Source organism: Orycteropus afer, unplaced genomic scaffold, assembly GCF_000298275.1.
Source record: "Orycteropus afer afer isolate SDZICR_OR568_19922 unplaced genomic scaffold, OryAfe1.0 scaffold00174, whole genome shotgun sequence".
NCBI lineage: Eukaryota > Metazoa > Chordata > Mammalia > Tubulidentata > Orycteropodidae > Orycteropus > Orycteropus afer.
In genome coordinates, this window is record NW_006921761.1 from 4818911 (window position 1) to 4833219 (window position 14309).

A 14309-nucleotide genomic window follows, 5' to 3' on the forward strand; every position below is an offset into this window, starting at 1 on the left:
GGAGCGGGACAAGGCCGGGAGCAGTGGCTAGGGAGCAGCGGCCGCGGGGCGGGACGACGGCAAGGGACGAAGATGAGGGGCTGGACAAAGGCCACGGGGGCGAGGCGGAGCGAGGACGCAAGGCGTGACAAAAAGCGACGAAGGTAAGGGGTGGGGGAAGGGCCAAGTGAGGAGGCTCGAAGGCGGGGAAGGAGCGAGGGTGTGAGACAAGGCGGTGATGCGCGGGGTCGGGACAATGGCGAGGGGCGGGACGGCGGGGGTGCAAGATGATGGCTAGGACGAAGGCGAGGGGCGGAGCGAGGGCGTGAAAGGGGCGTGACGGCACGAAGGCGGGGTCGAGAGACCGCGGGGAGACGTCGGGGCGGGGCAGAGTGAGGCTGAGGGGCGGGGCTAGGCGAGGGGCGGGGCGCGCTGACGCGGCTGCCGGACACGTCGGCGGCGCGGCGACCGGAGCCGGATGTGCCAAGATGGCTGCTGTCCCTGAGCTAGTGGCAGCCGCCGGGTGGGCTTTCCCCCGCGGCTCCTGAGAGGTTTCCCGGCGCCGGGGTTGTTGCGGGGCGGCCGAGAAGTGGGCAGAGGCGTCTGCAGGTCTGCCCCGCACTGGTGAGCGGAAGAGCGCGAGGCCGAGGAGGGGAGGCCGGCGGGCCCGAGGGAGGCTGCGGAGGGGCCGGCCGAGTGGAAGGCTCGGGCGAGCCCGGGCGGTCCCTGTCTCTGGGGAGGGCATTTGCCGAGTGCCGACTGGGCCGGGTCAGGGAGGCCGTCCGCAGCGCGGCGCCATGCCCGGCGCGGGGCTCTTCCGGAGCCTGACCGCGGCCCCGGGCTCCGTGAGCCGCCCACCGGCTCAGGACATGGCCTGGGATCTGTGCCCAGCTTAGGGGAGGTGTTGTTCCGCCTTTCGCCCTCTGCACCTTTGTTGACTTACAGACTCACCGTCACAGGTTGACGTGGACCTAAAATATATGACTGGTTCTTGGCAAATGCTCGTCAAGCTTGACTGTTGAGTGCTGGCTCACAGTGGTGGCCGGTGGCGGCTCCTTAGAGTTGGTTAGGATCGCTGGAGAGGAAGCCAGACACCTGGGAACAAGCCTCCAACTTTTCAGAAGGTGGGAGCACTGAGGATATTTACCTGACTGGTGTTTCCTTTGCTCTGAAAGCTGCCAGGAGGTTTGTCCTGGTCGGTTGAAAGGTTCTCACTTAGTTATAGTGACCCGTGAAGCAGCGCTGTTGCTAAAACCTGAGGACGAGGTGAGCAGGATGTTGCAAGAGGTAGGGGTCTGGGCCTGTGTTTTGGATTAAGGGTTGGAGGGGTGAGTGGATCATCCAGCCCTTCTTGTGATGAAAGTGTGATAGGGGAGCATTTGTCACATCCAAGCCATTTTGAAATCAGCTTTTCTGCTTCCGTTTGCACGCACTTCACGTGGCTTGTAGTTAGAGCCTGATTGCTCCTGGAGGGTTTAAGTCTGTAGGATGCAGGTGTTAGCCAGAGAGGTGTTTGTCAGCCATGGATGAGCACCTTGAAGCCATGGCAGGAAATCATAGACAGTCATCCCTGGAGCTTCCACAACTGCGACTCCTGTGGTGTTGTTTACGATCATTGTTGCTGGGTTTTTAAACTCTGCCCTTTCTTAAGGTTCTGGGTGCTGGTATCTTGCAAGATAAGACAGTGACTCACCCATCGTCATGGCAGCTACTCCAGCGATTCTGGAGGCTGTACAGAAAGTATTTCTTAGGGGAGTGTGCACATTTTCACATGAGTCCTTGTTGCTTCCCAGAACTTTGTTTCATGAGCGTCAGGGTGTCCTCTGGGACTGATGTCATTTTTAGCAGTACTTCCATTTATCCTTTTGCTTTAAACCCTCAGAGTGTGTTTGATCAACATTCTGAATTTAGAAAAGTTGGAGCCTATGGTGTCTTTGTATTTGCATGTTCATCGAGTGTCCGGTTGTCTGACAGCATCCCTCACAGTCACCGTGAGGGACATTGGAGGCAGGGGGTTTCTTGGTGCTTCTGTTGAGTTAGACACACACAGTTTGAGGACAGCGGCCTCAGGAGGAGTCGTGGGTGCATGTATATTTTAATTATCGCCGTTAAGTACCCAGAAAGATAGTGAAACAAGGTGTGCGGGGATACTTGACACAGATGCAGGGCAGTGCCTTTGAAGAGGTGGCCTTGGGAATGTTTCTCTTCCGGGTCAGTGGGTCTCATGGGAACAGTCTGCCTCCTTGAAAGTTGGATGACTTGAGGCTACGGGATGACGCCCTCCACAGTCGAGTTCCCCGTAGAGAGAGAGATGCCGTGCAGGTGCACTCCTTGCCTGCTGAGTAGAAAAAAAGAGCAAAAGAAAACACAAGACTGTTCCAATCAGGATTGGCTTCTTGCTAAGTCGCTTGCAATTGGGAGCTTAAATTTGCAGTTAAGCAATAGTGTTTGCTTATAGAATGCTTCTTGGTCCAGGAGAGTTGAGAAAGTTTCTGCAAGGGAAACAGTCACATATCAAACTGTGACATTGAGGTTCTGATGAAGCTTTGCCTGTTTGATAGCAGAAGCGCCGAGGGCTGTCCAGAGTCCGCTGTGAATGGGATCTTATAGAAGGTCCCTTAGGCAAGTCCCCCAGCTCTTCTTTGCTTTTATAGATAGAGAGTTGTGACACACTGAGTCACTACCTGGCCCCCACACCTGGCGACACCGGATACGCATGTCTACTAGTCTCCTGAGATCAGAGTGGCTTAGGAAGGCTGAGGCATCTGCTGAGACGTTGCAAGGAGGTGTGCGTGCCTCTCTGGCTCCTGGTAGCGGTGTTGCTGGGAGGAACGCAGCCCCTGGCCAGCAGTGGAGGTGTGGCAGGGTCTGCTGGAGGGGATGGGACAGGTGCCCAGCAGTGGCTGCTGGGAGGCTGGCCTGGCTGTTCTGTTCTCAGGCATCTGAAACGAGCTGTAAACACTCTTTATTTTGAAATGACGACGTAGCACCAAAGGAAGGCTTGGACACTGTTCTCAGTGCAGCCTGTCAAGTTCCTGTCACTTTCAAGGTGCTGTCAGTTGGAAGGGGTCCTCTGCCAGCAGAAGACAGGGTGTGCTTGGGGCATCCCAGACTGGAATGTAGGAATCTAGTCACAAGGCCAGGTAGGGGACTTGCATTTTCAAATAGCTTTACTAAGAATGCTTTTCTGAATGTCATCTTTGCTTAGACAGTTGGAAAGAGTTCCCGTGGCCAGCAGGACAGACGGCTGTGGCAGTGTGTGCATTAAGCTCCGAGTCTGTCCCCTGTCTGCCCCCTTGGGTACTGACTTTTCTCTTGGGTTGGTTGAACTGAATTGTCTGCAGGGATGCTGAGGGAGAAAGGACTGGCAGGTGGAAAAGGCCTTTCTGCAGACCCAGTAGGGAACCCTGGCGACACAGTAGTTAAATTGCTCAGTGGTTTGAACCTACCAGTTGCTCCACGGGAGGAACGTGGCAGTCTGCTTCCATAAAGCTTTACAGAAAGCCTGCAGGGCAGTTCTCTTCTGTCCGGTAGGGGCGCTGTGAGTTGGAATCGACTAGATGGCACTGGATCTGGTTTTGTCAAAGGTAACAGCTCGTCAAACTTGTGCCGTAAAAGTACAGATTAGCTGTTCAGGACTGTGCTTACGTTGGAGTTAGAGACGGCAACAAAATGCCTACTGTGGTGGCTTTTCTGTATGGAGGGGGTGGGTTGACACACTCTGCTTGTTGAAATTTTGAATCAACTCAGTTGGTGAGTTTTAAAGCTATTTTAAGTTTGCTTGGGATTTTCATTCCAGGCATAGCTAGCTGTTGCTCCGGCAGGTGTCACCTTACATGGTCAGAGGTAGTCTGTTGGTGGCATTTTCAATCCTGAGGCCTGTCACAGTGCAAGGAATGAGACGGTGTGGTGGCTGAAAGGCCTTTGGGGTGAACTATTTCAGTTGGTTGCTTTGCTGATGCTCTGGGCTTCATGGTGCTCTTTGTTTAAAGGGCAGGAGAGAGTGACTTTTAAGCGTTTGTTTTCCTCGTGGGCTGTTGAGGTGTGAGGATGCAGTTTTTCTGCCTTGGGAGCAGGGTTGGCTCTCTCTGGAGCCGGAAGTAACTTAGGAACAATGGGCAGGAACTGTGTCACCTGGCGGTGAGTGGCCAGGTACTCCGATTTGGGGAGGGCATTCCGCAGGTGGTGGGCGTCCCATCAGGTGTTAAGGGGTCGATTGTCCAGAGTCAGTAGCTGGCTCTGGGCTGCCCACCTCAGGCCCCTGCCCAGTGCCCACGGGCAGCCCCAGGACCAGGCGCTCTGCAGGGGTTGGAGCAGCTCCGTGGATGGCGCAGTCCCTCGGCAGTTAAATGACTCGAAATTGTTTTCCGTTGTTTCTTTTTTCTTAGTTTTCTTGGTTGCAGCTAGACGTTTGAACGTGGAGGTTTTGGGCTAATTTGTTCTTTTTCTTCAGGTCCGATTAAGGAGCAGCGACACCCTGCTCTTGCTGTCGGCAGCATCTGGTTCTACAGGAGTCCAGTCATGCAGCCGCCGCCCCAGGCAGCCCCGTCGGGACTCTTGGGGCCCCCTCCCATGGGGAACCGGAGGAACGTGCTTTGGTCAAGCAGCCCGTACAGAAGGGTGCCCAGCAGCGTGCCGGCGGCTCCTGTGACGTGCCCTTTGCAGCCAGTGACGGACCCTTTTGCTTTTAGTAGGCAGGTGGCCCAGGATCCACCCCTGGACAACTTGCCCAGAAACAGCTTGCCCGTCATGCAAGGCTCCGCCCCCCCGGCGTTTTCTCAGCACCCCACTCTGCCTCCACCTCACACAAGTGCTGGGGACCCTTTTCAAGGACCACACGAGCCTGTGCTGGGCCCCATCCCGCAGCCTGAAGTAGATGCCGGCGTGTTCTCCGGTGGGTTGACCCCTGCGGTGCTTCCTGGGCCTGAGGCGAGCAGGAGCGCAGAGATGGGACCTAGCCTACCTCCTGACATTCCGAGCCCGCCGAATCCTCAGTATCTTCCAGGAGTGGGTTCTGATGGTCCTTCTGGGACAGCGCCTGGGCCTGCCAGACCCCTCAGCAGGCAGAAACCCCCTGACGGTGCTGCGCTGCCTGCTGCGTCCTTGTTCCCTCGGCCGCCTCTGCACACACCGGGTTCGTGGGTGCCAGTCCAAGGGAGCCCGCGGCCCTCGGGCCAGCACTACACCCCCTGCCCAGAAGGACCTGGCTACAGCACAGGGCCCTGGGCTCCTGGCCCGCCCCACTTTCCCCCCCCACCCCGCGGGCACCAGGGGCCTGGGCGTGGGCAGCAGCACAACGCCGTCACTCCTGTACCAGGATCCTTGGCTGGGGATGAGAGGAGCGACATGGCCTGTCTGCAGGGTGGAAGCCACTCCACGAGTCACCTGGATCCCGAGAACACATTCAGGCAGAACCCCAGAGTGGGTCTGGCTCGGGCGAGCCAGGAGTTGAGGCAGAATCCGGGGGGCGGTAAAGAGCTCGGACCAGACCCTGCTCTTGCTAGCTCCCCTGCTCAGGGAAACGGCACTGACCACCACCTGCACTACCCCCTGGGGACAGGGGTTGTGTGGACCCTGCCGGAAGCTGGCTCCAGAGTCCACCCCGTATTCCTCCACGGTGGGGAGGCAGACAACGAGGAGAACCTTAGCGCAGAGAGGGCAGGCTCTGGGGGGCCAGCGGCCTTTGATGGCTTCGGCCCCGGCCTTGGCCACCCACTTCCTCCTGCACACATGGCCACAGGTGGCCTTCATCAAGCCTCCCTCCAGGGTCCCAGTGGCAAGACTGCACAACTGGGAGGGGATTCACAGCCCAGTTTTTCTCAGTCTGCAGGCAGCCAGCATGATCAGCCGACCCCTGGGAACACAGCTGTCAGTATGTGGGGTGACGCAGCAGGAACGGGGACACACGGCGCCCTCAGCTCACAGTGTGAGAATGTCGAGGACCTGGAATTTGCCCAGAACCAAGAAGTTCTGCCGAGTGAGCCCCTGGCTTTGAATCCTTCCTCCCCGGGTGACCTGTTCCGGTATGGAGCCCTGCCCGGGCCGTCTGCTCCCCGACAGGGTGTTGTGAGCCATGCAGGGGGTGGGGGACCAAACCTGGAGGCCCCTGATGTGCCCTTGCGTCCTGGGCCACCGGACAGCGTATCATCCAGCTACAGTGGCAAAGGTCACCGGTGCCTTCCAAGCTCGGGCCGGCCCCAAGAAATGGCGGGCACTTTTATTCAGCAGGAAGTGGGAAAGGTTGAGGAAGAAGCCTCAGGAAGCTTCTTTGAACAGATTGATTCTTCTCCAGTGGGAGGTGAGACTGAAGAGACCCCTGCAAGCCAGAATTACCGTCACGGTCTCTCCCAGCCCTCAACCCCAAGTCCCCCGAAGCCCACGGGGGTATTTCAGACAAGTGCAAACAGCTGTTTTGAGCCAGTGAAATCTCACTTTATTGGGGTGAAGCCGGTTGAGGCAGATCGCGCCAACGTAGTGGGTGAAGTAGGGGGCGGCCGTGCCTGCCAGAAGAAGCGGCGACCAGCAGCCACCCTGCCTGATGCCTCCCCTGGCAACCTGGAGCAGCCTCCTGACAACATGGAGACCCTCTTCACGCCCCCGACTTGTCCAGTGCCCCTGAGTGCTGCAGAAACTAGCCATGTGCTTTCACACGCCGGGAGGCCACCATCAGAAACCAGGCTCCCGACACCTGAGAAAAGGCCTTCGACCAGGGCTCAGGGGGCTGTGAAGTGCGAGAGCCCAGCTACCACCTTGTGGGCACAGAGCGAACTTCCAGACTTTGGGAGCAGTGTCCTCCTGGCCCCGGCTGCCCCTGCGCTCTGTGTCCCTGCTAAACCTCAGGCTTCAGAAGTGATCCAGCCCCCTGATGAGGGTGTCTGTGGGCAGCAGCCACACAAGCTGGCCTCTGTGTCCCCCCTGCCCAACCGAGACAGTATTGGTGTGTCTGAAAACCTCGAGAATCCTCCCAAGATAGGAGAGGAGGAGGCTGTCCAGCCTCAGGCAAATTCCGGCTATGCCAGTTTGCTCTCCTCACCGCCCACGGAGTCCCTGCCCAGCCAGCCGCTCCTGGTCACCCAGCCTGATCAGAGCTGTAATCTGGCTCAGCCCATTAATTTTCCTGTGTCCTTGTCGAGTCGTAATGACAAGGATCCGCCCCAGAGGGACCCTCTTGGCAGCGGGGCTCCCTGTGGTGAGTCTGGAGAAAGTGCTTCCGTGTTGGGGCTTCCACCTGGTGCCCCAGTCAGCCTGCCTGCCCCCACCAGTCTCGTCCAGGGTGGTTTTCCAGGTTCTGCTGCTGACATGGTTGCCGGTCAGCCGGCCGCTGTGCTGGTCCAACCACTGCCCTATCCAGTCCCAGCGAACATGGCTTCTGAAAGCCAAAGCAGCCGTGATGCGGAGAGTGCGCCTCCTGCTTTTGCTGGCAGCCCCATAGGGAACAGCAGCCGGGAAGAAACTTCTGGAGCCCTAGACTTTACCTTTAACAGGACTGTGGGAAATCCTGTGAGAGTATGTAGTCCCTCCCGTTCTGACAGCCCAGCTACCACTCAGCAGACTGTCGCCAGCCACCCCAGACAGCCTGGGCCTGGGACTCATAACCCAGACGATATCCAGCCACTGGTGACAAGAGCAGCCCAGGACCAGAAGGGCCCAGAGAGAGCCCAGCCAGAGTCAGGGCCTCCACAGCAACAGGTTGTGGGACCAACGCTGCCCAGATCAGCATTGCCAGAATCTTCCAGCCCAGAAAGCCCACCGGTACCAGGCCAGGCCCACAGCTCCACCCAGCCATCAACAAGCCCAGCTCTGGCAGACACAGGCCAGCAGGTGCTGCCTTGGCCACCTGGGTCCTCCGGTGCATCCGTCACCTCAAGCAGCTTGAGCCAGGCAGCTGGGCGGTCGGAGCCACAGTGGCTGCCTCCGCCACCTCCGGACCTGCCATCCTACTACTATTATAGGTCCTTCTACGACGGGTACCCTACCCAGTACCACTCGCCATACCCGCCAGAGCCCGGGACGGCACCCTTCTACTACCAGGTGGGTGGAGCCTTCCTGCGTCCTAACCCATGTAGCTCTTGGCTCTCGACAGTGGGGTTCTTTCTCGTGGGTGCTTTTTGGTAATGGTGTGTTTGGTTAATTTGGAATCAGCCCCTGGTCCTCTGGCCCATCCTTTCCAAAGATCGTTTCCACGCAGTGGTTCATGAAAACTGCACTGCTGAGTGCATACCATCCTGGGAGGTACACCATGCCCTCCAGCATTGCAGGTCACAGACACAGTTGCTGACCTCCTTAACCTAGCATCTCCCAGCTTAATATGGCGAAGCAAATGCCCTGTTGCCTGTGGCCCCTGGCTCACCCTGCAGGAGCAGGCTCTGGTGCAGCGTGTGGACAGGCGTAGCCTTGGCAGCATTGGTGGTCAACAGCCAGTGCAGGAAACAGCAGTGTCCCCTGTGCCTGCTTCAGCCCCTTCTTCAGAAGAGTGTCTGGAGAGGAAAGTTGTGCTTTTTTTCTGAAGTGCTGTCCAGCGGAGGCAGCTGAGAGAAAGTCGGTTCCGCAGGCTTCTCCGTAGAGCAGAGGGGAGAGGATGCCCGGTGCTGTCGTTGCAGGACACGAGTGCAGGGACACTGTGAAAACGCTGTCCTTAGCCGCACAGCCTTGAGAACGTTGGTCCAGGCGACATGTTTATTGTCCGTCTTTCATTACCACATATCAGTCTCCATCCAGTGTCACCTATGTGGCGCAAAGGCTGAAACCCACAGTCTGTCACATGGCTGCCTAGATGCAGGAAGACTCAGCAGGCTGTACCCGAAGGTGCCAGAAAGCGTTGCAGTCCAGTCGGCCCGGGAAGCAGGTCCCTTGTAGGCTGGGCTGTGAAACTGTCTGCTGCGGTGCTGGAGGACCGGCCTTGCTCTTGAGGGGCCTCTTGGATGCCTTCAGCTGTGTGCGTGGGAGCAGCTACGCAGCTCACGCTCAAGCTCCCTGTGGTCTGAGTTCTGAAAGAAGCCCCTGTGGGTTCTCATTCCATAAGAGGAGCAATTATGTGACCACAGGTGGCGGGCCCTGCAGGGAGAGCCCCTCACCCTGTGTCCTTACTCGGCTCTGCCTTGTGTCCCTCTCACGGGCATCCCTGGTAGCGGTCAGGAGCAGGTGCACATTGCCTCAGTTTCACACTCAGGTAGTCACAGGCTGAGCCTTTGGACAGGAAGGGTCACCACTCCGGTCCTCAGACCTCGGCCTGTGCTCGGACTGCGCCTCCAGCCAGTTGAGGTGGCTGATGAGCATGTGATGGCAATGAGCATGTGCCTGGGATTCTCTCGTTGAGGGGCTTAGGGCCTGTTTGGGCGGAACTCCAGACCCTTTGTCCTCAGGCAAGACCTGCATGTTAAGAAACACAGGAACCGTGAGGTCATCCCTGTGAAACTGCAGGGCTCCGGGTGTGGCCTGCTGGCCCTCTGCAGGCAGCTTGAGGGCAGTCCTGCCACCTGCCTGGCCTTGGGGTGCCTCACACGCCAGGGTTGTGTTTTAGTTAGGGCCAGTCTGTCTGGCTTTGGGGAGGGGTCTCTGCCCCAGTGTGTTTTGTGTGTGAATTGGATGCTCACTAACCTTTTCCTGACAGGACTCCTACAGCTTATACAGGCCCTACGACAGCACCCCATCTGCCTATACTGACTACCGCTGCCCCGAGCCTGAGCGGCCCAGCTCAAGAGCCAGCCACTGCTCTGACCGGCCAGCACCCAGGTTAGAGCTGCATGCCTCGAGGGTCTCTCCCAAGAGATGCGTGTGTTGCTGGGTGGCGGGCGGGGCCTTGGGGACCTCAGAGTGCTCTTTGTAAAGTGAAGGGAGTGTCCAGCTTAAGTAAGTCACTTCTAAAGTATGCTGAATACCTGGGTTTTTTGTTTTTATTTGATCATTATTGCTTTTCTTTTCCTGAATTGTATTCTTTGTTTCTGACTATCACCGCCTTTTGTCAGTATCTTTATCAATGGGATGGGATCTTTGTCTTCAGGGATGGGAACCTTGTATAAGCTTAAAGCTACATTTTGGTACATACACAAATAACATGAGGAAACATCTAATCACCATGATCACCTGATCACCGCCTTTTGTTATCAGCATCTTTTTATCAACACGATCTTTGTCTTTGAGGAAGGGGGAAACACTTGTCTTTAGGGATGGGGAAACACTGCATATAAGCTTAGGGCTACGTTTTGGTACATACATAAATAACATAGGAAACATAAATCGTGAACACTTCCAGCGATGTTGGATGACATTGGTGGTTCGTCAGCTCAGTAGTAACGCCACATGTGGAATGTTCTGGATTATCCCTGGGAGTGGGAATGGCGTTTTTAGTCAGGAATTCAATGAGCGGCATCTGTATGGTCCTTGTCTTTTGTTCTTCATCTGTTCTATGGTCACATCTCACTGCCCCTTGAATCTGCCTGTCAGCGTTAACCCAGTGGCCGGTTCAGGTTCAGGTTTGGAAGCAGCTCAAGCCTCTGACTGAGCTCAGAAAAAGCTCCAGCCAGTGCTTCCACGTAAGGGTTTTCGACAGCTTCCCTCCTTCCTCTTCCTTGTTACTCCTCAGCATCTTTCCTCTTCAAAATGCGTTTGGTCTTGACCTGTCAGCTCCCTGCTTCAGATCTGCATCGTGGCAGTGACAGCAGTCGCTGAAGGCGGCCGCCTTGCCATGTGGACAGTGTCCCCCCGATCTCATCCATCATCTTGTCCTGACCAAATGCTTGAAGTGTGTTCCCATTAACTCTGATGTTTTCCACGTCACCTGCATGCGTTTTCCCGTGACTTCCTCCCAGGGAGATGCAGAGTTCCAGATACACTGACGGTCACAAGTGCAGTTCATTGTAACTCAAGGATGTTATAAGTTGGGGACTGTGTATAGTAGTCAAGCCTCTTCCCAGCTTTTCACTCGTCAGTGGGACAAGTTTAGTTTTTCAATGGACCCCCTATGCACTGCTGTGGACAGTCAGCCCACCCCTGGCCTGGCTCCCAGTGACCTGGCACCCATGTGGGCTGCCCTGCTGCCCTTGTTCTCTGAACAGAGGTGGACAGACTTGTCCGCCACGCTCGTTGACACTCACCGTGCCCACCTGTGTTGTGCAGCTGGGAAGGGCTTTAACACAGCCGTTGATGTGCATTGAGTCGAGCACCTTTTGAGCAGGTCAGCCTTTCGGGCCCTCCTTGAGCTAAGAGCCTGTTTCTGGTTTTGGTGCCACTCCAAGGAGTTGCTGGAGTCGAGATGAAGTAGCAGCTATGTGGCTGCCCTCAGCTGGGTTTGTCTCTGCCAGCCGTCACCTGTAGTCACTCTGTCCAGGGGAGGGGCTGGTGTGCGCCTCACGTGTGGGGTTGCTCCCTCAACGCACTCACAGAGAGTGCTGGTCCTGAGAGCTGTGCGCGTGCACGTTGCTTCAGAAGCTGTGCTCCTCACGCTGAGCTGACGGCAGGAGGCTCTGTGTATTCCACACCCTTGTGCACATGGCTGGCCACAGTGTACCCTGCTTAGGGGACAGGCTGAACAGCGTGTGACGAATGTTGGGACACGTGCCATACTGGCAGGCTTTTCCCTCTCAAGAAGCTCTCAGTGTGAGAAAGTAGTGGCGTCTCAGCTTCTGCCCATCTCTGGGTCGTGGGTCGTGAGTCCCTGGGACGTGGGCTTGAGGTGACACTTGGCATCAGGTTCAGAACAGATGGCAAGGGTGGTGGGCAGAAGCATTTTCACGTCCTGAGGGCAGGAGGGCAGAGCTCAGAGGCTCTGCTGGCCATTCCTGTTTTCTCGCCACCTGCCAACCCACAGGTGACCGTAGGAGCTGCTCTCGGAAGACCAGAGCTGGCACCTTGATGGTGTGAGGCCATCTTAGCAGTAGTGGTCAGGTTACGGGGGAGTGATTCTGGCGTGTCCGAGGCCTCTCCTCCCCGCTCAGCTGTGTTCTGAGTGTGTGCACCATCCTAGGAATCTTTCTGGGTGGGCAGGTGGGGGGACACATACATGCGTGTGCATGTGGGTCTGTCTCACCGCCACATTCTCTGCTGGCCTCTTTCTGCACCTGGTGCGGTCAGGTGTGGAAGCTGCATGGGGTAGTGTAGCTTGTTTGCATGAATGGCCCTTTCCTGACGGGAAGAGGTTGATGAAATTGCCCTCGGCTGGCGGTGGGCTGCAGTTCTAGGTTTGCACTGTGTTGGGGTGTTTGCCAGAGCCCAGCAGCAGCCAGACGCAGATGGACGCACTCTGCAGATGCAGCGAGGCTAGAAGGGCCTGGCGGGCTGGAGCCTCAGGGCGTGACTCTGTGACTGCTGGAGGGGGTGCGAGAAAAGTCCCATTTTGTCCACTGAATCTTGGGTAAATTGAGGATGGGGTCTGTGGTGCCCAGGGCCATGCTGGGCCTAGCATTTCTGGGCCCATGGGCTGAAGCTCTCGGTCCTCTCAGTGGAGCTCCACCTCCAGCGGCTTGTTAGCCACTTTCCCCCCCTGCTTTGATCCCGGATGCAGAGGTAGGCCTGCCAGCTGTGTTGCCCACCAGGCACATGTGGCCCTGTGGGGGGGGGTGGCAGCCTGCCTGCTTTGAGTGTAGCCCTGGGGGTGCAGAGACGTCGTCACCTTGGGCACAGCTCCAGGGCACTCCTGGGGGCAGCGGCACCTTGTCTCGTCCTGTCGCTGCCCTCTCGGACCTTCTGGTAGATGCCCCGCCCCTACGGGCAGGCGAGTGCTGCTTGTCTCTGGGATTGGCGTCTTGCTGGTCCCTGGTGTCGGTTCACGGCCCGGTGTGTGTTTCAGGCAGGGTTACCCTGAAGGATACTATAGCTCCAAAGGCGGGTGGAGCAGTCGGAGTGACTACTATGCAAGCTACTACTCCAACCAGTGTGACTACGGAGGTAGGTCGGGTCAGCGGCTAGCCGCCATGCAGTCCCAGCCCCTGGGGCCGTGGCGCTCACCCCCAGTGGCCTGTCAGCCTTCTGCAGGGACTTTGGCTCCTCTGCGAGTCTTTGAAGGCTTCCTAAGTCCCAGGGTGGTACAGCGTCTTTATGGGGCACCAAGGCACATTTCTTTTGTGTGTTGTCATACTAACCAGTTAACCCTTTGCGTGTAGACCCAGGCCACTGGGATGGTTACCACTATGGCTCTCCAATCAGGAATGCCCATTCCTATGGCCAGAGGTGCTGGTACGATGCCGAGTACAACCCGTACCGAAAAGAGCCATACACGTACAGTGACAGGTTGGTGGCTTGAAAGGGCTGTGTGCACACAGGGCCGCCTTGGTGATTTGGGCCCTGGGTGAGATTTGCAGGAGAGCAGAGGTGCTTCTCCGTCTTCTGTCTCGGTGACGCGCCAAAGAGCTGCCACTGTCCCGGGGCCTGAGAGCAGTTCCCTGGTGCTGGTCAGCCTCTGAGAGAGGAACGGTGAACGGGCCCCACCTGGGCTGTCGAGGGGAGCTGGGAGTGCTAGCTCGTCCAGGGATGAGGCCACCACGGAAGGAAACTACCACTTGTTTCTCTGAGGTGGTGCATCCCAGGAGTCTGGCCCTCAGGCCTGACATCCTAGGACTTGGACATGTGTCCACCTTCCCTCTGGCGGGGGTGGTTTTCGTGGTTGATGTCCTGATGCTGGAGGGTGGGGGCACTAGAAGGCAGCAAGGGTTGCTGCCCCAGGCTACACCCACACCTCGGTCTCTGTTGCTGTCCCATGCCACCTCTAGACCTGAGCGGGACAGCGACCCCTGGAGGTATGACCCCCGCTTCACATCAAGCTTTGAGGAGGACCCAGAGCTGCACCGAGACCCATATGGGGACGAGGGGGACAGGCGCAGCGTCCACAGTAAGCACTCGGGGCAGAGCACGTGCAGCGGCCGCAGCAGCATCAGCTCGCGCTCACAGCAGGTGGGTGCCCCTGCCGGCACGCACGCCTCCCCCCCAGAGCTGTCGTGCCCCTGAAGTGCCCCTGCCGGCACGCACGCCTCCCCCCTCAGAGCTGTCGTGCCCCTGAAGTGAGACTCAGGTCACTCAGGCTGTGGTCAGCACAGGTGGACGGCCACAAGCAGGCTCTCACCGATGGCTCTAAGCAAGGTGTTGGCAAAGCTTAATTAAGAGAACTTTTTGAGATGGTGATGTGTGGAACCAGTTCTGTTCAGGGCACAATTTTCTTACTATTGAAACCCAGCCAACCCCCTGCCTGGAGTCCATTCTGACCCACAGCGCCCCTAGAGGACAGAGTGGAACTGCACCACAGGGTTCCCAGGCTGTCAGTCTTCACAGAAGCAAAGCCCAAACCACACCCACTGCCGTGGAGTCCATTCTGACCCACAGCGCCCCTAGAGGACAGAGTG

The 14309-nt window shown here is 57.5% G+C and overlaps 1 protein-coding gene across 1 annotated transcript in view; it reads left to right on the forward strand.

Moving 5' to 3' along the window:
• The first annotated feature begins 4500 nt into the window (after positions 1–4500).
• SEC16A (SEC16 homolog A, endoplasmic reticulum export factor) overlaps positions 4501–14309 on the forward strand; it is a 32482-nt gene continuing 22673 nt past the window's right edge. The window contains exons 1-5 of the mRNA XM_007947033.1: positions 4501–8010; positions 9590–9711; positions 12764–12861; positions 13077–13203; positions 13683–13863. Coding sequence (XP_007945224.1) covers positions 4501–8010; positions 9590–9711; positions 12764–12861; positions 13077–13203; positions 13683–13863 — 4038 coding nt within the window. The remainder of the gene's footprint in view (positions 8011–9589; positions 9712–12763; positions 12862–13076; positions 13204–13682; positions 13864–14309) is intronic.